The following is a 21,430-nucleotide window of genomic DNA, read 5'->3' on the forward strand; positions in this document are numbered from 1 at the left end:
TTTATGTGAAGAAACTTCTAGAATTTATCCTAGGCAAATGCATGGCTGAAAAGTTGTCTTCTCCATATTGAAAGGCAGTAGTTTCTCCCTTAACCTGGTAAAAAGTAAAATTAGCAATTGAATACTATTTCCAAATGAAAAAAATATTATGCAAGTAGGTAAGATATATGCACTGTTGTAAATGAACATGAATTCTGAAAATAGAGCTATGTCATTTTAGAATAAATGCCATGTAATGACTCAATTAATTTATTGGTTTCTGTGATTAATATTTTATAGATCCAATTGAAGAAGAAGATGCAAATGTCCTCTATAGTTCAGTACAGGAGCTACTGAAAGCTGCTGTTATGGCAGATGCTGATATTCTCTCAGAGACATTTCAGCTTTTGATAGATTCTGTAAAGGATCTTAGTAGAAAATTTTGTGGTCTAATTCCAGATGGGCTTTATCTACCAGCACCACCATTATACTGTCCTCAGCCAGCTTCTCTCAGTGAAGTGAATGTATGTGATAAAAATTTTTGTTCCATGTTTGAATGCATTTATGAAATGATCATCTATATTTTTGTTCATTTCAGCTTATTTTTCTCTCTCATGTTTTTCCCTGTCTGTTCATTTACTAAAGTAGTGTTACGAAAGTTCATGTGTCTTTCTTGTGGGTTGGTTTTTTTTTTTTTTTTGGGGGGGGGGGGGAGGGGTGAAGGGGGGTGTAAAGGAATGGGGGGAAGGGTTCCTTAATAAAGAATGTGTGCTTTTAAGAGGAATGCAAGGAGTTACTCTTAGGAGCAAAAATGATATTTAGGTCATGTTACTTACTATTCTTTCTGATAATATATTCTTTATAATTTTTGGCTTTGTCTTTGGCTTGGATTTTCTGTTTTTCAGGAAGACTGCAATGACATTATTTTAAAAACTGAAATAGAAAATCGTCAGAAAGTATCAGGAGTTCTTCAGCGAATTATCTTGCTCTTCCGGGCCGCTTGTTGCTCCTGTCCTGCCGCACAGTGGTATATTTTGCAGCTGAAGTGGGGAAGAAAAATTATGCAAAAAGTAAGCATTTAATTTGTAGGGTTTTTCTTCAGAATTTGATTATTTGTGGCAGATATTACTGGCAGGGTTTTGGTTGCATTACAGGAATATTTGGTCTCACCAAGACTTATTCAAATCATGCTTTTAATGTCCTCATAATTCTGCAATTCCATATTCAGTTATATAAAAAAAATAAATAAGGAATGTAAATTTATTTGATAATGTACTTCATAGAATTGTCTTCTTTCTGTACTTTCTTGGTAAAGTACAAAATTGTCTATATTTCTATTTGAAAGAAACAAGCTAATTTTACTTGGGAGCTACAGCTTCCTGAAAATATGTTTCAAATCAGCTTAGCATTGATTCTGTAACAGAGAACATGATACTCAATTCAGGTGAAGTGATCTTGCTTCACAAAGCACAGAGCTCAGAAGGTCTTGCTCTGCTCAAGTGTAAGCATAGAACAAAGTTTGGAATATATTGATGAGTGTTTGGTGTATCAACTGAGGCCTTTTTTTTATTATTGTGAGTTACAGGTTGACTTGGTAGAGAAGGGTATGTGTGACTGTATCTTCCTTCAACCACTCTGCACCTCCATTCAAGTAAAGAGCTATATTAGGAACAGACAAATAAATACTGTTTTCTTTTTTTTCGTTTAACAATTACAGAGGCTTAATGCTAGCAATGGGAAATGGTAAGGAGTAGCAGCTGAAATGGGAGGGATACATATTTGCTCTTATGTTTCACTGTACTGTGCAAAGAAAAGCATTTTGTTTGCCATAGCTCACACTAAACATAGTGGTTTAAATGAATTTTCAGAATACTGATTTGAAGAAAAGGGAAAGCTTAAAGCAGTTTTACTGATCTTGACAATATTTTGCTAATAACTGAGAGGCTGTACATTTACAAGTAATGTATTGAAATTTTTAACTTAATTTCCATTTCGATGTACAAAGAACATTTGTTGACATATACCAATACATAGACACACTAGCAAATCATATCAAAATGATTGATTGTTTACTTTCTCTGTCCATAGATTCGAATGAAAGGGTCTCTTCCTCCTCTGAACCCATTCCCAGAGACTTTGCTTCATTACTGCAATTTCCATACTGCTTTCTGGTCTGAATCTAAATCTACATCTTCTGGAGACCGTCAACTTGATGATATTTCCTGTAAAATTTTAGGTCTGTATGGCATAAAATACAGTAATTCATAGGTGAGAAAAGAACATAATTCCACAGGTGCACAGAAACTCAAATCAGAATTATACTGCATTGCATGCAGAAGAACATTCCAGGTTTGAATTATGCTAGTTATTAAAGCACTGAATCGAAAGGTTCCTGTGCTAGATTGTGTCATCCTCCATCCCTGGAGGATCTAGTGTCTGCTGTAGCCATCGGCAGTCCTGCATACGACAGGGGAGCTGAAACCAGATGATCTTTGAGGTCTCTTCCAAAAGAAGCCACTCTTATGTTTTTATGATACAAATCTAATGAATGTAAAAATAAAACAAAGCAAGAGTTAAAAGAGTTAAAATAAATTCTGTTCTTCTAGCTGAAAATCTCAAGCTGTTTTATTTTGTTTATTTCAGTAGAGTCTCACCATATTGCATATTTTTCTCATAGGTTGGTTCAGAGAGCTGTGTGCATTGTGTTGGATGTTTCATGTTCGTGAAAGATTATCTGACAGTTGTAGGCGGTACCAAGCTGCAAGGGAAAATGCAAACAGTCATAAGGTGATTACATTACTAGTTTAGTAGAGATACACATTAATTGTATACACCTGTAAGAATAATACTAGACATTTTATGTACATTTCTGTGAAGACTTTTATTTGCAAAGAAGGACAAAATTAATGTGATGTTGTGGTGTGCAGTAAGTACTTGCTATGGAATAGTGCTGTACGTGTAAACTAAAACTTCCTACTAGTTTTTTCTAATTTTTTTTCTTCTGTTTTTGGTTGGTATTCAGCTCAGGTAACAGAAAACAAATACTGCCAGAAGAACAGTAGTTTGTACAATTGCTGACTAATTGAAGTATTTTATATATTTATTTTTCTGCCGCAGTTATTTTGAGTGCTTTCTGTTCTGTGCGTATTTAGCTTACAATTTTTCTGTTCATGAAGCAAGTTTTATGATAGAGGCCAAGTCTTGGTGTTCAAAAGAATAATGAAAAATATGAAAACTTAAAGGTTTTTTTTCTACTTGTACCTTTATGTCCGAGATCAAGGAAAAAAAGAAAGAAACTACTGACATAAATATATTTGGCATATATACTGTAATTTTATGGATGTAAGTTTCTATTATATCTGTTTCGCTGCTCAGCTGTCATCAGCAGTTTGCTTCCTTTTTTATTGCAGTGGTGACAAATATGATAGAAGCCACTGACAGTTTGAAAATAAACCAATTCATTGTAAAAGCTTGCTTAAATATCTTGCTCCTAATAAAGAAGTTACTATCACCTTAAGTTACATTAAAATGATTTACTACTCATAGTGATTCCATGTGTTTAATCAAGTACAGATGGTTTAACCAAATATTTAAATGTCACTCTGAATGGATTGAAACATGCTCTTCAGCAGGATATGAATTGTTTTGGTTTTAAAGGATGCCTTTTCTTTTTTAATACAAATTATGGTAATTGCAACTTTGATCTGTTTCCTACTTTTCTCTTTTTTTCTCTGAAAGTTATGTTGATTATAATTTATCCACGAAAGAATCACTGGTTTGCAATGTGTGAATAACTTTGTTGAAATATATTATTTGTTTAAATTTATTTTGATGTAACAAGTGTTTTTTAGGATCTTAAGAAGAATGAGTATGGTGCCTCCACAGTTGAGCATTGTCTGAATGCTGCAGAATGGGCTTGCAGAATGCTTCCTTTCTGCAGGTTCATGAATGTTGAAGAATTAATTCAAGATGTAATTCTGAGCCTGCTTGGAGAACTGCCACCAATCAAAAAGGTAAAAGAAATGAAAGCTAGAACAAAAGTACTAGATATTACCACAAATGTGTTTTGTTTTGTTTTTTTTTCTTCTTGTAAATGCTACTCTCTAGCATTTCTAGGCTAGACTTTCTGATGGTGTAAGTTGTGTTGAAAATTCTCTGTGAGTGACTTTAAAAGAAACTTTGTTTTGTTTCAGGTGGCAGAAATTTTTGTTAAAGCTTTTCCTAATCCTGAAGATGTACGAGTTCCACTAAGAGATAAATATAATGGTCTTCAGCAGCGGCTCAGACACTGTACTGTTCAAGGTAATGTGCATCTTTCTTCAAGAAATACTAAATGAGCATTCTTTTTTATCTTGGTAGTTAACAGGTTATTAGAGGGTTGCGATTAATATTGCAGAGTCTATTTGGAAACCTGTAGCTGAAGGTGTTCAATTTTGATCAGTACTGGGCATGGTTTTGTTTGACATCTTCATCCAGGATGAATTGCATGGAGAGGTAGAAACCACTTCAGCAAGTTTGCTGATAGTACAAAGCTTGGGGGAGTGGCTAACTCACCAGAAGTCTGTGCTGCCATTCAGTGAGACCTGTACAAGCTTTGATGGAGAGGAATCTCATGAGATTCAACAAGGGCAAGTTTAAAGTCTACACGTGAGGAGGAATAACTGCACACATCAGTATAGCTAGGAGCTGACCTGCTGGAAAGGATCTTTTCAGAAAAGGACCAAAGAATCCTGTTGGACAATGGGTTGACCATGATCCAACGGTGTGCCTTTGTGGACAAGAAGCTCAATGTTATCTTGGGATGCATTAAAAAAAGAACGATCAGCAGGTTGAGGGAGGTGATTCTCTCCCCTTTTCACTGCATTGCTGAAGGCACGTCTAAAATACTTTGTTCAGTTGTGGTCTCCCCAGAAAGAGTTCAAGAAAGAGGGGAAGCTACTGGATGGAGTCCAGCGGAGGGCTACAAAGATTATTAGGGGCCGAAGCATCTCTACTACAAGGAGGGGCTGAAGGATCTGTGACTGTTGAGCCTGAAGAAGACTGAGAAGATGAACTTATCAGTGCTCATAAATATATAAAAGTGTGGCTGTCCGGACGAAGGGGTCAGTCTCCTTTTGGTAGTGCCCAAACAAAACAAAAAAAGCAACAAAACAAAGGGCAGTGGGCATAAACTGGCACACAGGAATTTTTGTCTGAGCAAGAGGAAAAACTTACTTTGAGGGTGACAGAATACTGGAATAAGCTGCCAAGAGAGGTGGTGGAATCTCCTTCTCTGAAGAACCCACCTGGATGCTTTCCACTGAAATCTACTCTAGTGAACTTGCTTTAGCTGCTGGTAGGACCAGATGATCTCCAAAGGTCCCATCCAACCACTGCAATTGTGTGATTCTTTCTTCATGTAAAAGTTACAATTTTTGTTCAAACAATTTTAAGAGGATTTTGTGGCAAGATCTTTATTTATAATATGTCTTTGCCAATAAGAGCATATCACAACTTCCATGTCAATGGTTCTACCCATTCATCATATTTGCTGTCAGATTTTTAAATGGCTACAGTTAATGGTGACATTTGTTTATGTCTCAGTCTGAAACAGTAAATCAAAATTGAAAAATTTGCGTCTAAAATGTCTCTTTTTTCTTTTTTCAAGCAGATTCTGAAAGTGAAGAAATGATGTCTGTTGTCATACAGGCTATGGAAAAAGCAAGAATGAAGAACTTGAAGCTTGTAATAAAGAATATAGGCCCTATAGAAATTAATGTTTGGGAGCCAGCAGAAGAAGGAGCAGATTTTCAGGAAGAGCACTATTATGACAAGGTCTCTCTAGGCACTAGTATAAGCAGAAGCACACTTACTGATCTTGGCAATCCTCAATTGCACAGTGAGGCTGAAAGTGTAGACACACTTTCAGATGCTTTGCTTGTTGAAGAAACAAGAGTTCAAACACCTTTACCTCAAAGGTATGAAAAAGCGGTAGCAGAAAACAGTTAAGAAAAAATATAGTTGTTCTTCTATTTTACTAATCTTCTTATCAAATACAATAACTGTTACTTTGAGTAATTTACCACATGAAAAATGAATTTTGTCAGATCTCAGAACTGATGATATTATGTCAAGCAACGTGACTAATATTGTTCTTGAAATGTAAATCATTATTAGCTGTGTCCAAATGCACGTATGATGTTTTTGAGCTCCTATCTTTGTGAGAACTATGGATTTTATGTTTGATTTTTAATTTGCCATCGTAACATTGCATTAGTGTAAGCTTCTTTTTGTCAGTTTCCTATTTTTAACAAAAGAGGATGAAGAAGTAGTAATGCTCCATTTACTCATTTTCTGTGTAAATCTTCCTACTGTTGATTTTGGTGTTAACTCTTTGTTTGTTGTCTAACAGGGAAAATGAATATCAGAGACAAGGGGAGATAGGTAGCAAAAATGCTACCTGCAAGACAAAAACTCTGACTTGGAAAACAAAACATATGGAGAAAGCGTACAGAAAGGACTCACAGAATCAGTGTTATTTGCCTATAGTTGGTGCATGGGAATTTGAACGTGATGATGAAGAGTATGTTAATTTCTTAGAGCTCTTTCTGAGCTATGTTCTTGAGAGAGATCTGTTAAAGTACAGTGATCTCAGAATTCCATTTCTTACTAGCTTCTCTGGACTTCTTCGAAAGCATGAATTAAACTCTCTCTTGTTTGATATTCATACAACACTAAAACGTCGACAAGCCAAAGCAAGAAGCCAAAGTGTATTTAGAGCAGGGTCTTGCTATACTGTCACCCTGACATCCTGCAATTCTGAAACAGTTTCTGTCCATCGTGTAAACGAAAATGTTCTGGAAAATCCAGACATTGTACAGTCCACTGTGCAGACGACAGAACCTTCTGTGTATAACCCAATCAAAGAACTTAAAGGATTATTTGGTTTAAAACGCAAGTCAATTTACAGAGCTCAGAGTGACAATCAAGAGGTAACTGTTGCATCAGCAATCCAGACTGTTCCTAAAGGTACTGCCTGTACACCACAAACCCTGGAAACTTCTAAATACGTGTACAAAACTGCTTATTTTCCTGATACTTTACCAGGAGAAGAACTAGCAATAGAACTGACGGATAAATTTAGCAGTATTGCAAGATTACTTGAGTGGATGATCAGATGGTCTGACAGGAGACTGCTGTGTGGTTCCAAGAAACAAGACTCCATAGAAGAAAGTCTTCCAATGATACATGTGAAGACATCAGCAGCTGCTGTTCTTTCTTCCTTATGGCTGTTAGAACAATTGTGCAAAGATGGAACACAAGCAAGAAGTGTAACATTTAAGGTAAGAGAGGGGTGGAATAAGAATAAATTTATGCCAGCAAACAAAATTATACACATCTTTTACGTTATAGTTTGATTCTCAGTAAGAAAAGGAGTGTTGATCAATAGTCTTGAAGTGAGGAGTTGCTCAGAAAATAGATATTTTCCAGAAATACCAGAATTTTGGGAAAACTTCAGCTGAAAATGAAAATCCTCTTTTAGAAGTCATTTAAATAGTTATCACAGTATTTGAGCAAATGCTTAGAAGTTACGTCACTGTGTCTATTTTTATGTGAAGAAAGCCAGAATTGGTGACAGATTATTGGAAAAACAAGATTAATTAAAGAATGTTTTGTCAAAGGAAACTTGAATGCAAGTTTATTTGTCCTTAGAAGAAAGCACGGTTGCATTTTGACTAAAGCTAGATGTTAATTTGTGAGAAGTGAACTTTGAATTTCCAGCTAACACTGTTAAACTTGGGAATTTGTAAAAGTAAATAAATAAATAAATAAATGATGCTACATGAAATGCTTTGGATGAAGAAGGTTGTGGGGTTTTTTTAAGGTCTTTTCTCACAGAGAGATTTTGACTTGTATTTGGTTTCCATATGCTGTTTTCTTGCAAGCACTATATGTACTTTCCTTACAACTTACTGCCAGAATACTAGGTGTGCTAACTATGCATGATTATGTAAGTTTTTTGCCTTTCATACAGTGATAATTTGAAGTAGGTCTATTTTACTGGTGCTGAAACCAAATATTATTGCATTTCTTTTATGGAGAATATTAATTGTCACATCAATGACAAAGGAATCATGAAACATCTGTTATTTCACAATTTTTCTACATAACTCAGAGGACCATTTCTTTGTTAATCAAAAGGTGAAAACTCAGACTCCATAGTTAAGTGTAAATCCAGAATTTCTCCGTTGCAGAGGAAATTGTATGAAAATAAACATAGCGTATGAAACAGTATTTTTAAAGTCTTTTTTTTTTTTTTTTTCTAAAGCAAGTGAATTTTTTTTATTATTGTTAATAGAATGCAGGTAATCAGTGTCTGAAAGAATCTACATCTCCATCAGAAGCACAGCCTAGGACCAAGAGAGAACGTGGAGTAGTTGAAAGCACTTCAGCAAATCCTCCAGCTGATGTCCATAACGTACAAGCCTATGACAACCTTTGTGAAAACCGTTCAGGGTAATTTTTTTTTATCTAAGAACTCCAGTTTGTCATTCCCCAGCTAATGAACATAGCGAGATGAAGAGTTCTGCTGTTTCTGTATGTTATATTATATTAAATTTTGAATGTAAATTCAATCTCATGTTCAAATCTAATGGCTATACGTTGTCTATTACATCACTTGAATTTATTCCTGAAACAGGATAGTATTATATTCTTTCTATATATATGTAAGTTACTAATTTTGGTGGAGATGTTAAGGTGTTCTCTTTTATACAGTAATATTGTCTCAGTTTTGTAGAAGAGAATCCAGATTTTTTATGCCTCATAATATCACATGATTGTGTCAGTTCTTCTCAAATCGGTGACCAAGTCTGTTACAAGAAATATTCATGAGAACTTAATGTATTTGCTCATTCTGTTCTGTTTATTTCTCATATTCTGCTCCTTTTATTTCTCATACTTAGAAAAAATCTTATGTTTGCTGTTTAAACATTATCAGGACTAACACTGTTGGAAGGAGAAGTCTTGAATATTGTCCTAAAAATTGTTGCAAGACTTCGCTTTATAGAATTTTTGTAATTGACAAAAAAAATCAGACCAAGTATCTACTTTCCCCAGACATACCTCTAGGTAGCAAACAAGATGGCTGTTTCGTATGAATTGAAATGTCAATTTACATCACTGTTCATACAGTTAGCAATGTGGAAATACAGTCCAGATTTTTGATTTAGTAACTATCATCATTCTCTCAAATAACAAGCTCTATACAGGGAGAGAGAGAACCTTCATTCTTATACTGAGATGATAGTTCACAATGTTAATTGTTTTTTCTTGACTTTTTTTGTTGTTTTCATTTTTCCCCTGGATCTTTAATCTAGCTATGTTGATGTATGTGTCAGAAAGAAAGATGGAAAAGGGGGTAAATATGTATTTCTTCATATCTTAAACACTTCTGGAGATGGAGATTCTGTAAACTGATGGCTTTTGTAACATTTGTCTCCATCTACTGCTGCGCTGAAGAAATGAAAGATCACTGTTAGTATTTAAAGACACTGGTGTGTGTTTCCTATAAATTTTATTTTATTTTTTTATAATAAAGGAAGTTTCTGTGAGGGACATAAATGTATTCTTAGGCAGATTATCTAAAAGTCACAATGCAATTTATGCCTTCCGTTTTCTTTTTGGTAGGTCATATGTGTTCTTTACGTCTTTCTGAAGAGCATCTGAAAGGCTGTCCCGTTAATTTCAGTAAAATGTTACCACTATTCCAAAAAATAGTATTTATCTCAGTTTAAGTGAAATTTGTTGAGGAATTTTATATGATTATATCACAGCAGTGTTTATTTTACTGTTATACTCTAGCCTGCAGTCTCAGAGGAACATTATATTTAAATGAAGTCTGATACTTAGGTTATTTTTATTGTGTGTTTTTTTTTTTTTTTTTTTAATTCTAATGATCAGAATGTCTACAAAATCAATATGTTTTGCTAAGAAGGAAATTAAACATGGGAGTTGTTCTCTGCCTCATGTGACTGAAGATCTTAATGAAGTTGAGCCATTTCTACAGGAGGAGTCAGACATAACATCACAAAGTGAAGGTTTGTGTTTATGCTATATTCTTTTACTGTTGTCTGACATAGCAAAGTAGGAGCTTTGCCGAAGTAGAATTATACATTCCTTGCACATCACATCAGTAGTAATAGCACAAACTATGAATTTGCTGAAAGATAGCTCAACCCTTTTTCTTCCTCAATAGGAAAAAAGTGGATTAATGGAAACCAGCCGACAGAAATTGTGTAGCAGTGCTGTATGTCATATCGTTTTCTGATTTAGAATAATTCTGTTTGTTTTTATAGAGTGCTTTGAGGAGCCATTTGAAACTCCAAAGAGCTCCAATGGCTCTATCAGGATCAAACCTGGAAAGGCAAGTTATCAGTTATCATCTTGTCAAGAATTCCTCAATGTAATTTAGAAATGGAGATCTTGGTAGAATTTTTTCCCTACTGAAATCAGTAGTAAAAATTATTAGTACTTAAACAGTAGTAAAGTGTTAGAGTAATGCTTACTCTAAACATTTTTTAGTATTGATTCAGTGTTTGTAAAACTGAGTGTGTGTCTGCCTATATCAACAGGCATATAATTATGTTCCATAACAGGTTGTGTACCACCGTATATAAGTATATACTATTTATGTACACATAGATATGTATAAAACCATGTAAACTAAGCAAACAAACAAACAAAAAACAGGTGGTCTTCTGTTTAGCAGAATTTTATAACTATTTTGTTTACCGTAGCTAGCTGTATTAAAGCTTATTTCCTAAAAAATATATGCTGACTTGGAAGTTGTCACAGGGTGACTAAGTAATGACTTATGACTTGTTTGCTTCCTTGCTTACCTGATTTTTAAATTAAATGTATAAAGGTGTATTATTTGTTGGAGTCTGAAAAGTCAGTTTAGATCTATAAATTAGCCTCATTCTCATGTATCATCCAAGAGAACTCTCCTGTATTTGAAATTGGCTAGGAACTATTATGAACGAATGTGGATTGCAACAGCTTACTCTCCTGTAGTACTTTGGATTCAGTGCTGTTAATAGAATTAGACCCAGTAATGGAATGATTTTCAATTCCCCACTATGTATTACTACATATTACTATAGTGAATCTGTGGCATATGTGAAGTCCTGGATTTATTTCAGTTTCTTAGTTTGTGAGTAGCTTCTATGTACAAACTTTGTTTTCCTATTGTCATCCTTAATAGGAGGTGTGAGATTAGCAGACTTGATTTCCAGGGTACTGTATGTGGATACAAACTTGAAAATAGAAACATATAACAACTAATTCAAAAAAAAAAACAACAAACCATATTTGGATGGAATTATTAAGATATCTCCAAATACGTAAGCTGCAACTGTCCTCTGATAAGTGTGTAATTTTTGTTTTTTTTTTGTCAGATTTTTTAAAATGACTGTTTAATGAAAAATATGTTTGACTTAGGCTAATAAAATAACATTTCATTGAAGCAGAAGGGGTATGTAAAAATTTACAAGTTGAGACACATCTTTTTATTTTCCAGGACATCTCCAATTCAGCTGTAGATAGTCCACAAGAAGACCAAAAGATGAAAAAAGCAAAGGAAAGAAAGGCTGAACAGAATGTGTGAGAGACTTACTATTTTATTTTTCCCTTCGACTTTGTTTAAAAACAGTTAAAATTTTTGTTTTGTAGTTTTGCAGTTTTGCTAATGATGGGACTCAGTCAAATCTGAATGGATTTGTTACTGTAGGAACAAACTCATAGACTGGAAGAAAATTTCTGTCATGTTCTATTTCACATGAATAGGCATTTTGCATATACAAGGTGCTGGGTGGATTAATGATTAGTTTAGAAATGAACAGGTAATACAGGCATGGTTTGTGGTAAGGACTAGTATTTTCTTTCTGGTTGAAGTATGGAACTGGAGAATAACTGGAGAAGTTTCCAGATTGAAAATTCTTCTCTGAAGTTGGAGCAGTATCTTCAGACAAATTTCAGAGGGAGAGCTATTTTTCTAGGAAATTTAGTTGTTAACTTGTTAAACAATTTAAAAGATACAGATGAAAGTGAATATAGGTGGTAAATTCATCATCTCCTGACGGAGAGAGGGAGATATTTTACAGAACTTAATTTCAAGAAATTTACGTAATTTTGGCTTGTTTTAAATTTAATGTGAGCTAGATGAATATTTTAAAATACATTTTAAAATAAAATAAAATAGTATCATTTAAAATAAAATGGAAACAAGGGAACAATCCATAAAGCTTGATTGTTACATCATTAGTTGGAGTTGATTACTGCTTAGTTTAATTTCTTTGAAGATTTTCAAGGGAAGAAACTTTATTCTAAAAGGGTTTTTTGTTTGCTATGAAGAATTAGTGTTTGGGGATTTTTTTCATTTAATGAGAAATGTAACCACCTATTTTTATTCTTTTGTATCAATTTTCTTTATGATCCTACCAAATTTGTTTGTCATAATGAAACCTTTTTCTATAATACATAGTAACTGACTTTAATATCTTATTTCACTGGCATATAAATCCATATTCTGTTTATGTAATATTTGTTAAGAACTCAAGAATGGCCAGCTTTAGGGAAATAAAAGTTTCCTTATGACTCTGGCTTTCCTTTTTTTTTTTTTTTCTTGGAATGCAGATTGGGATCATATTAGCTAATATTAACCTGTATTGCTTATTGGATGTTCTCTTCTTTTGACTGCTCCAAGCAATCTATTTTTTTTTTGCCTGTTGTTTGTGTGAACAGCCAGAACCTTTTCCATGCTTTTGTTTGAGTCAGTTTCTAATTGCTAGGGAGACAAAGCTTGAATGTCAATATTTGCCAGCTCAAATTGCAGCGTAATGCAGTAATTGAAGTAATACAGTTCAGTATAGCTCTGATAAGGTGGCATTCAGGTATCATTGCTTTAAATGTACAGAAGTGTTTGTACATAAAATGGGGAAAAAATGAAAAGCACAACAAATTACTGTAGCACTTACAATGTCTGTTTTTTTGTTCTATTGTTTTATTTTGAAGCATGACTGAGGTTGCTACTAGCACCATTTCTCAATCATTCTCTTTAGAGCAAAATTCCGAGGTTCCCAGGTAAGATAAACCTATGGTGTTTTATACAGTGAAAAAAAAAGCTCTTGTTAAAAAAGCTCTTGTTAAATTTTTAGTGTCAAGTAACATAATTTTTATTGCAAAATATTTGTACGTGAAAACTGTAATACAGAGTAAGTTTTCTGAAACATTTTCATGCCATAATCCTTGTGAATCACATACTCTTGCAGTTTTTCCAGGATAACACATGAATAAAACTTCTTAAAGTACCTATGATAAGATATAGTCTTATCATAATATAATATATATCTTTGTGAACAACTTGAAAAATATGCTATTTAATATCATCTGGTGCATTGTATTTTAATATTTTGTAATCTGCAGTTTTATTGTTGCTTTTTAATTATCCAAATAGGTAAAGTCAAGTTTAGTAATTTAAGTGAAAGTAAATCTGCCATCTCTTATATTTCAGCTATAATTTAATAAATATAATATATTTCACTATATTATAGTGTCCATCTCCATTTTCTCTATCTTTTTGGTTTTATGACTAACAGGACCTTTTTCTGTTGCAGCATTGTTTTCTTTTGTATCTCTAGAAAAGCCAATGTTTCAGTCTCCCTGTGACTGAAAACTGTAGATCTTATGTCTTTACTGTTATTTTTCATTCACTATGTCATTAAGTGCTAGGAAAAAAAGGCCTATGTGAAGATAGTGCAGTGTTAATTGTTAAATTTTTCCAACAAATTCATTATATTTTAGATAAATCAAGATATCCTTAACATTTTGTGGATTGACTTAAGATAACCTACTATATGTTTTCTGTACTATGAGTGTTTTTAGCAATTTTATTCTTTTCATTCTATTGTTAAGTAACATAGAGATTTCTGTAAGTCACGGTCAGCCTTCCCTTGCTGCTGTGTCAAGTATATCAAGTGTTATCTCCAGTACTTCAATTTGTGCAAAAAAGGAAGACATCAAGAAAGAAGTCCCAACAGAAGAGAAACTGAATACATCAGAGTCTGTCAGACAGATGCTCCAAGATGAAATGTTTAAGTTAGTTCAGGTAAGAATGCTTCATTGTTGAAAATTGTGTTCCCAGTATAAAATGGTATTTAACGTACAATTGGGATAATTACTGTTTTAAAGTATTTGTTTGCTTGTTTTTAAAAATTATTAGCATAATAATGAAAGGCTGAATGTGTTCTAATTCAAACAGTTCAGTGTGCTCTAATTGCTTAGATTAGGAAAGATTCTGAAGCTGTAATAACTTCATAGCTGTGATAGCAATTAATTTTTGTTAGCACATTGAAACAATTATGTACAAGCTTACATATACCTAAACTTCACAGAAAAAGTGAAGGAATTTGTCTTGCTTTAGCAGAGCCTGTCTATGACAGATTTTTAATATATCTCAAGTTCAGTTCAATAAGCAGTCGTACAAATGAATCTTTATTGAAACTTATGGAAGTTGTTTATTGGTACTGTGTATTTTATGTTGATAAGATAGTGAACTGTTAGAACATGGCTTAGAGATTATGTTTTTGTGAGGATCCCTGTTAAAAGTGTTTTTATGGTGTTACCTTCATGTGTTTGTGTGTGCAGCTACAGCAAATCAACTTCATGAGTTTAATGCAAATAGTGCAGTCATCATTTGCCAACCTGCCAAATGTGCAACAAACTTTAGAACGGTATCAATCTGCTCATCTGGAAGGAATCCAGCCTGTGCCCCCAACAGAAGTCAATGGCTCTGCAAGACCTTCATGTTCTGCCGGTGCTTCTCTAAAAACAGAACTGTCCAGTGAAGATGATAGAGAAAAATACGATCAAAAAAGCTCACATTTTCAACCAACAAATAGTTCAAAAGATGAAAGCAACTGTGTCCATATAAAAGTAGGTGTATCAGTATGTCACTTTTGAAGATGTAAATGTCTCTGTATATATTCTGTATATTTGTTATCTGTTGTGTTGAATTGCTAAATCTTTTTGTAGTGATTGCTGTAGACAAAAACAAGCATAAACAAAAACCAAACATATTTTTGTACATATATAGTTTATCAGCTGTTTCACTGTGCTTTCAAATGCTTTTTTTTTTATTTTCTGATCTAGAATCGTCAGAACGTTTCTTTAAGCCTACTAGAAAACCATAGCAAAGAGACAGGATTTATGCCACCAACACAAGATTTGCATTCTTCAGCATCCATTAAACCACTTCATCTCCTAGCTCCTTCCTCAGATGTTCAGAAAGCACCTAAGTTTATCCCTATTGAAAAAAACACAGATTGCTCAGATGGATTTCCTTTGCTTAAGCTTCAATCAGGTTATCATTCCAAACCAGCGTTTTTAGATCCAATAGAAATGTCATCAGCTTTTGCAAGACCACCCCCACGAGTAGCTTGGAATTCATCAGATTCTTTATGGCACCATCAGTCATCATACAAAGAAAGAAGGGGGAAGTCTACAGCACACTGGAACATGAGTAGATACAAACCTGAGATCTCGAAACCAATCCAAGAGGAAGAGAAAAGATGGGCAGAAACTGTGTATAAGCCACCCTCCAAACACCTGTGTTCAAGTCAGTATGAAGAACGAGAAGTTTCACTTGAGCAGCAGTTCTCCAGTAATGTGAAAATGGACAATACAGTGATCACCAACAACCTGGCTGGTATTCCCCTACTGCACTTGAATCTTGATCCAGTAGTTAGACTTCCACCAGTTACAAGACAGCCAATCATCACTGCTTTAATACCTGTTAAACCTATAACAAAAGAGACTGATGAAAGAGAAACGCTGCAGCACACAGGAATATCACTGCTCCATGCCAAATTACCTCAACAAAAGAAGGTACTGGATTTAGTAATACATTTTTCTAAGTTGCAAGAGTTTTTAGTATAGTGATTTCTAATTCATCAAAGATTAGTTAGTGTTTCCACTTTATGAGATTTGGAAGTCTTCAATCCAGCTGACAGAAGAGAGTTTGGAACTAAGGTACCTTTATACTGGAATGTTAATCCAAAGCAGGCTTGGTACTGTTTTGGAATGGTTTAAAGAATCTACTGGCTCAAAATGATAAATAATATTTCTGTCACAAAAAGTAATCACTGCTGGTTTTACAGAAAGTTAAATATAATTATTTACAGAACAAGAAAGGAAGCAGTAAGAAATTCTATTCCATACAGGGCAGAAATGTAATGCCCTGTAGGCATTTTCCTTTTAGGCTTGGAAAGAAAACTTTGTCTTGTGGATGTTGGGAGCCTGGTATTTTGAAACATGTTGTTCTGACAGAATCTCATGTGCTCACCCATTTCAGCTGAATGCAAACATTTTTCCTAGAAACATTCTGAAATTTGCCTGCATTTCCTATTTTCATCTTCAGCCAGATACGTAAGAACATATTAGGGAAATAAGTTCTGACAGGGAAATTCCTATCTTCTACTTTGTTTAATGGGAACAGTTTGCACATTAACATGTTGCTTCTGATTCTGCTGCTACAGTTTCATTCTCTCCACAAATTAACTGTGTTTATATAACGGAGATACAAACAGGACCTGCTATATTCATCCAGTATGACTGGGGTCTCCCCGTTTTATCACTGTTTCATTTTTTTCTTCTCTCTGAACTTCCAGGTGCCAAAACTTATTCCACCTCAAGATCTCATTGCATTTGAGCAGTACTACCACCAGCATACTGTGACAAGTACTTCCTTTGAACAGGACCAAACTAAGCCTATCCAATTACTAAAAACTGATTTTAAACCATTTGAGCCAAGAGATGTGCAGAGCAGTACAAAAAGGCAAGCCAAACTTGTGGGTCTTCATTTTGAAGAGACTGTGCTGTGGGTCATCATTATTAGTAGTAATCTTTAGGAAAGAAAGGATTGCAGTGTTTTAATATATTTTAAAATACAGGCTCTGATAATGAGTCCAGAAGGCATCCATCAAAATTCCAACAGAAGAATTTTTTGTTTTTTGCTAGCTGTGTTACGCATGAATTTTGACATTTTTTACCTGTACCTTACTGGGAAGGGATAATGACATCATTGCATCTAGAATGGAATGATTGCTTCTGATTGTGATGCTTTTAACTCAGACAGATGGACAGACTCTGAATGTTCACTGTAAGGTTGGGAACAAACAGTACATAAATAACTGCAGCTGTAGTTTAGAAAACCTGTTATGATATTATCAGTTGAAATTCTTAAGCCTATAATTGTTGTCTGATAATGTATTCATCAGATTCTTAAGAGAATTGCAACTTTTTTAGTACAATAGTAAATAAGAAAATTTTATTGATAACAGAAGTCCATATCTTGCCTGGAGGATTTCTTAGAGTTTCCTTACAGGCGTTTTGTGTTGTAATGATTTTATTTTTTTTTACCACACAAAATATAGTTACATTATCCAGATTATCCAGATCGTAACATTTGATATGACTGTTTTACTTGACTGTTAACACATTTTGCTTTGATTGGTGAATGTTTTTATGAGCTCTTGTAATTATTTTTGATGCATTTCTCATACACAGAATCATCCTTTGAACCAATCCTTATGCAGCAGTTTTGTTTATTTTTTCCACCTTTATTTCAGTGTGTATTTTCTACTTAGGAAACAGTAGGTATTCTTACAATTGTGGAGCAGTTCTTACTTCTATTTATAATTATTATGTTGGCAGACAGAAGAGGCGTAATAAGAAACAAATGAGAGAGGAAGTGGAAAAGGAGAAACGAAGCGTGTCTTTCTGCCCAGATGATTCCATCATCAATATTAGTGATGCAGTGATCTCTGTTGAATCAAAAACGGTAGTGTCAAAAAATGTTTTTTTCTTTGCCTTTTTCAAGTATTCAGGTATTAAAAGAAAAAAAAAAAAAAAACAACTGAAACAATCATGTAAATTTTTTCCATGCTGTCCTCTAGAAACAGTACATATTCTTCATTCACATCTTTGTATTTACTGCAAGAAGAGATTTAGAATGGAAAAAGAGTTACAGGGATGCATTTGTTTCTGTTGGGATGTGAACTTTCCTAATTAGAATAGCATATTTTGACATTTAAAGTAAATCCAGATACAAGCACCAATCACTTAAAAAATGTTCTGTCTGTCAGTAATACGAGGGCAGCTATCCCAAGCATTATTTTTTTCACATGAAGCTAATTGATGACAGTATAAGTCAGAATAGGGAGAAAGAACTCTCTCCTCTGTTTTATCCAAGTCATTGAGAAGACAAACCCTTCCTCAGCTAGGTTTTGATTTCTGTTGTTTACATAAGTCATTTTAGTGTCTTTTAACATCTTCTGGGGTTATCCTTACCAGTATTAGATTGAAAACCAGAATGTTTTCAAGCTCTATTTATGGTCCATAACATGCCTTCTTTGAGACTTCGTTGTCTATCACAGTTACTGGAGAATCTCAGCAGGGCTAGAAAATACTATGATACAGCAGGGATAGTGTATCTGATAGAAAGAAAATTAACAGCATCAACAGAACCTTTCATTGTGGCTGCAACTTATTTTTTATGATTTTTTTTTTTTTTTTTCTAATTAGGATCCAGAGACAAAATATACCTCTCACCTGCAAGATGATTCTTTCATTTCCATGGGCAAGTACATGACATTTAGTACTTTAAGTGCTTAAATAAATCAGGGAATAGAAGTTTGTTAGACTTCAAAGCAAAATTCCATATTATTAAGACAATATCAAAAGATATCAAAAAAAGATAAGTCAAACTGTGTACTCTTTAGAAATATGATCTGCACTGTATATAACAGGATCATTTCCCAGAAATTGAGAAAAACCTTTCGAGATGATGAAAAAATGTTCAGTTCTCTTTTGGAATATTCAGTTTTATGGGATTAGTGTGGAGAGATTCTATATTTACGCTCTTTTAGCTTAAAAACATCGCTAATTGTATCACTACATTCCCCAGTTACTAGTTAATTCAGAATAATTCTCCTGAAAGTTTTGTTAGCTTCCTTGAAAATGGGCAATGATGTTTTGTTTACGCTTATAAGCAGTGAAGTTCAGGAAAGAGTAAAGAGTATATGGTATGAATTTCAGTAACAATGGCTCATAGTGATTTCTTATTCATGTGATTAACCGGAAGGAGGCTTTAAACATACGCTTCAAATTCTAAATCAGATGTATTTGTTTTCAAATATATTTCCAGTTTTATTTGACAGCATCTTCTAATAGTATGAAATTTAAGACTCTTATACTTAAAAGAAGCTGAATGTTTACAGTACTTCTAGCTCAGAAAAAGAAGTCAGTGGTTATAGGAAGATCTGCTTCTTTCTACTGTATTAATTCAGCATAGAATTTAGTCCTACCAGACAAAAATAATGCAATCCATTCTCTGAAATTTGTCTTAGACAAATTCTGTCTTGCACAGATCTGTAAAAATATCAATAAGGAAATAAATGCATAATTATGTATACACAATTATTTCCCTCTGCTTTTAGATTATGAAAGCAATTCATTGCTCCATGTATTAGTATACTTGGTTTGAAGAGTACACATCCAAATCTAGTCTTGATTTCAATTCAGTATAACATTGTAAGATTCAGTTGCATGTGTTTACAGACGACAGATATTGCGAATTTTCTTGATATCATTTATAAAATATACTTAAAATAATGTGTCAGAATGCAGAGAAACTTCTTCCACAGCACTAAGTTTTAAACTAAAATGATTACTTTTTCTAATTCATGCACTACTTATAGACAGCTATTTGCACATTTCAGACAAAGCAGAAGAGGCAGTTCCGACTCCAGATCTACATTTACATTACATGGCTTCTACAAGGAAAAAAATAGCAGAAACTCAGGATGCAAGTACCAACACTCACCCAGGTAAGTGTTACCTGTGCAAGTTACAGCAACTGTTCATAGGTATTGTTTCAAGTTAATTGTAATATTTCGTAATTTTTTGCATGTTTAAATTTTTGTTACAAAAAAAAAAAAAGAGAGAAGATATTGGAATGTAAATTACAAACTACTAGCTAAAATAATTATAACTAAAGGTACTACTGATGTGATTGTGTAAGTGACTCTGTATGCTTTCTGTATGTCAGTTGTGTTGTGATTTGTTTCTGACGGCTTCTTTTAGCTTACATTGTCTTTATGAAAACACAGTTTAGACAGTGTTTCATGTTTGATTGAAATTTCTTTCCTACCTCTTCTCTACAGCTTTCCTTTGATCATAGGCTGGTAAATCAGAATTGTACTTTCAGGTCATGCCATACGTGTCCTTCCTTAGATTAATGCATTTTGTTTTCTTTTTCCTATCAAGTGCTCAAATCATACAAGGATATTGGAATCATTACCGAAATTGAGATTTCTCACCTTGAAAAAAATGAGTCAGATACGTCTCTTCCTGCGTCAGGTATGGTTTCAGGCTTTCTTTAATTCATTTATTGTTTTGGAAAGCTATGAAAATACTACCACTTAAAGTGTATTTTTGTATGATGTAACTTTATATGTAGGGTATTGATAACCTTCTGATTTATTCTATTTCTTTCAACCAAATGTTGAGTAATAATAAATACAGTTTATTTATTATTTATTTATTTAGAAACATTTGGTTCTGTTTTACCTGGTACATTGTACCCATGCTTTTGTTTCTGTGTTAAGAGAGACATTTATGGGCTTTATAGTGATTTTACTGCTGCTCAATTTTTACAATTTTTTTTCTGGTATGTAAAATATTGGTGCTATTTGCAGAAAACAAAATTGGAAGTGATTTTGATTTGAGGCTAAACATGTATTTTGCTTTATGTTTCGTTCCCCACAAAACTTACAGCTCCCTTATAAATAGTACTACGTAAGATTTATTACTTAAGAATATTCCCTCTTATAGCACACAAACATATTAATTTTTCATTTTTAGAAAATTCAACAACGTTACTCCATTTGGAAAATTATTTTACTATGTAGTGTACATTGCAAATATTGTTTATTTATTTCATTTTTCTAGGCAAGTACTGTCATTCAACTTGATCCAGTCAAGATATAGAGATTTTTTTTTAACTACTTAAGATGGAATTGAAAATGAATAGCAATTTATACTGCAGCGTGCTGCTCTAATTTTAATGTTTTGAATATTTTTCTTAAATAACTTAAATAAATGAAAAATAATTAAATAGTGATTGATATTGTTTGAACGAAACTTTGAAGCAAATTTGTTACACAGTGGCCAAAGTTGGAAGGGACCTCAAGGATCACAAATCTCCAACCCCCCTGCCACAGGGCCACCAACCTCCACATTTAATCCTAGACCAGGCTGCCCAGGGCCCCATACAACCTGGCCTTGAACACCTCCAGGATGGCCTTTCAGGGCAGCCTGCTCCAGCACCTCACCACTCTCTCTGTAAAGAACT

The 21,430-nt window shown here is 33.8% G+C and overlaps 1 protein-coding gene across 10 annotated transcripts in view; it reads left to right on the top strand.

Moving 5' to 3' along the window:
* Nucleotides 1-21,430, top strand: part of CPLANE1 (ciliogenesis and planar polarity effector 1) — a 63,171-nt gene that overhangs the window by 23,058 nt on the left and 18,683 nt on the right. For 8 of the 10 annotated variants that reach the window (XM_042875226.1, XM_042875225.1, XM_042875221.1 and 5 more), the window contains 21 exons: nucleotides 280-503; nucleotides 885-1,049; nucleotides 2,068-2,215; nucleotides 2,657-2,766; nucleotides 3,831-3,992; nucleotides 4,173-4,281; nucleotides 5,630-5,936; nucleotides 6,371-7,301; nucleotides 8,318-8,475; nucleotides 9,922-10,058; nucleotides 10,317-10,384; nucleotides 11,540-11,622; nucleotides 13,033-13,101; nucleotides 13,933-14,125; nucleotides 14,665-14,952; nucleotides 15,169-15,903; nucleotides 16,686-16,852; nucleotides 17,731-17,857; nucleotides 18,601-18,655; nucleotides 19,776-19,904; nucleotides 20,344-20,436. In XM_042875226.1, coding sequence (XP_042731160.1) covers nucleotides 280-503; nucleotides 885-1,049; nucleotides 2,068-2,215; nucleotides 2,657-2,766; nucleotides 3,831-3,992; nucleotides 4,173-4,281; nucleotides 5,630-5,936; nucleotides 6,371-7,301; nucleotides 8,318-8,475; nucleotides 9,922-10,058; nucleotides 10,317-10,384; nucleotides 11,540-11,622; nucleotides 13,033-13,101; nucleotides 13,933-14,125; nucleotides 14,665-14,952; nucleotides 15,169-15,903; nucleotides 16,686-16,852; nucleotides 17,731-17,857; nucleotides 18,601-18,655; nucleotides 19,776-19,904; nucleotides 20,344-20,436 — 4,458 coding nt within the window. The remainder of the gene's footprint in view (nucleotides 1-279; nucleotides 504-884; nucleotides 1,050-2,067; nucleotides 2,216-2,656; nucleotides 2,767-3,830; nucleotides 3,993-4,172; nucleotides 4,282-5,629; nucleotides 5,937-6,370; nucleotides 7,302-8,317; nucleotides 8,476-9,921; nucleotides 10,059-10,316; nucleotides 10,385-11,539; nucleotides 11,623-13,032; nucleotides 13,102-13,932; nucleotides 14,126-14,664; nucleotides 14,953-15,168; nucleotides 15,904-16,685; nucleotides 16,853-17,730; nucleotides 17,858-18,600; nucleotides 18,656-19,775; nucleotides 19,905-20,343; nucleotides 20,437-21,430) is intronic. The other 2 variants (XM_042875222.1, XM_042875227.1) reach the window with 2 other exon arrangements.

The sequence above is a fragment of the Lagopus leucura genome, unplaced genomic scaffold (assembly GCF_019238085.1).
Source record: "Lagopus leucura isolate 7727_CA_CO unplaced genomic scaffold, USGS_WTPT01 Super-Scaffold_100014, whole genome shotgun sequence".
NCBI lineage: Eukaryota > Metazoa > Chordata > Aves > Galliformes > Phasianidae > Lagopus > Lagopus leucura.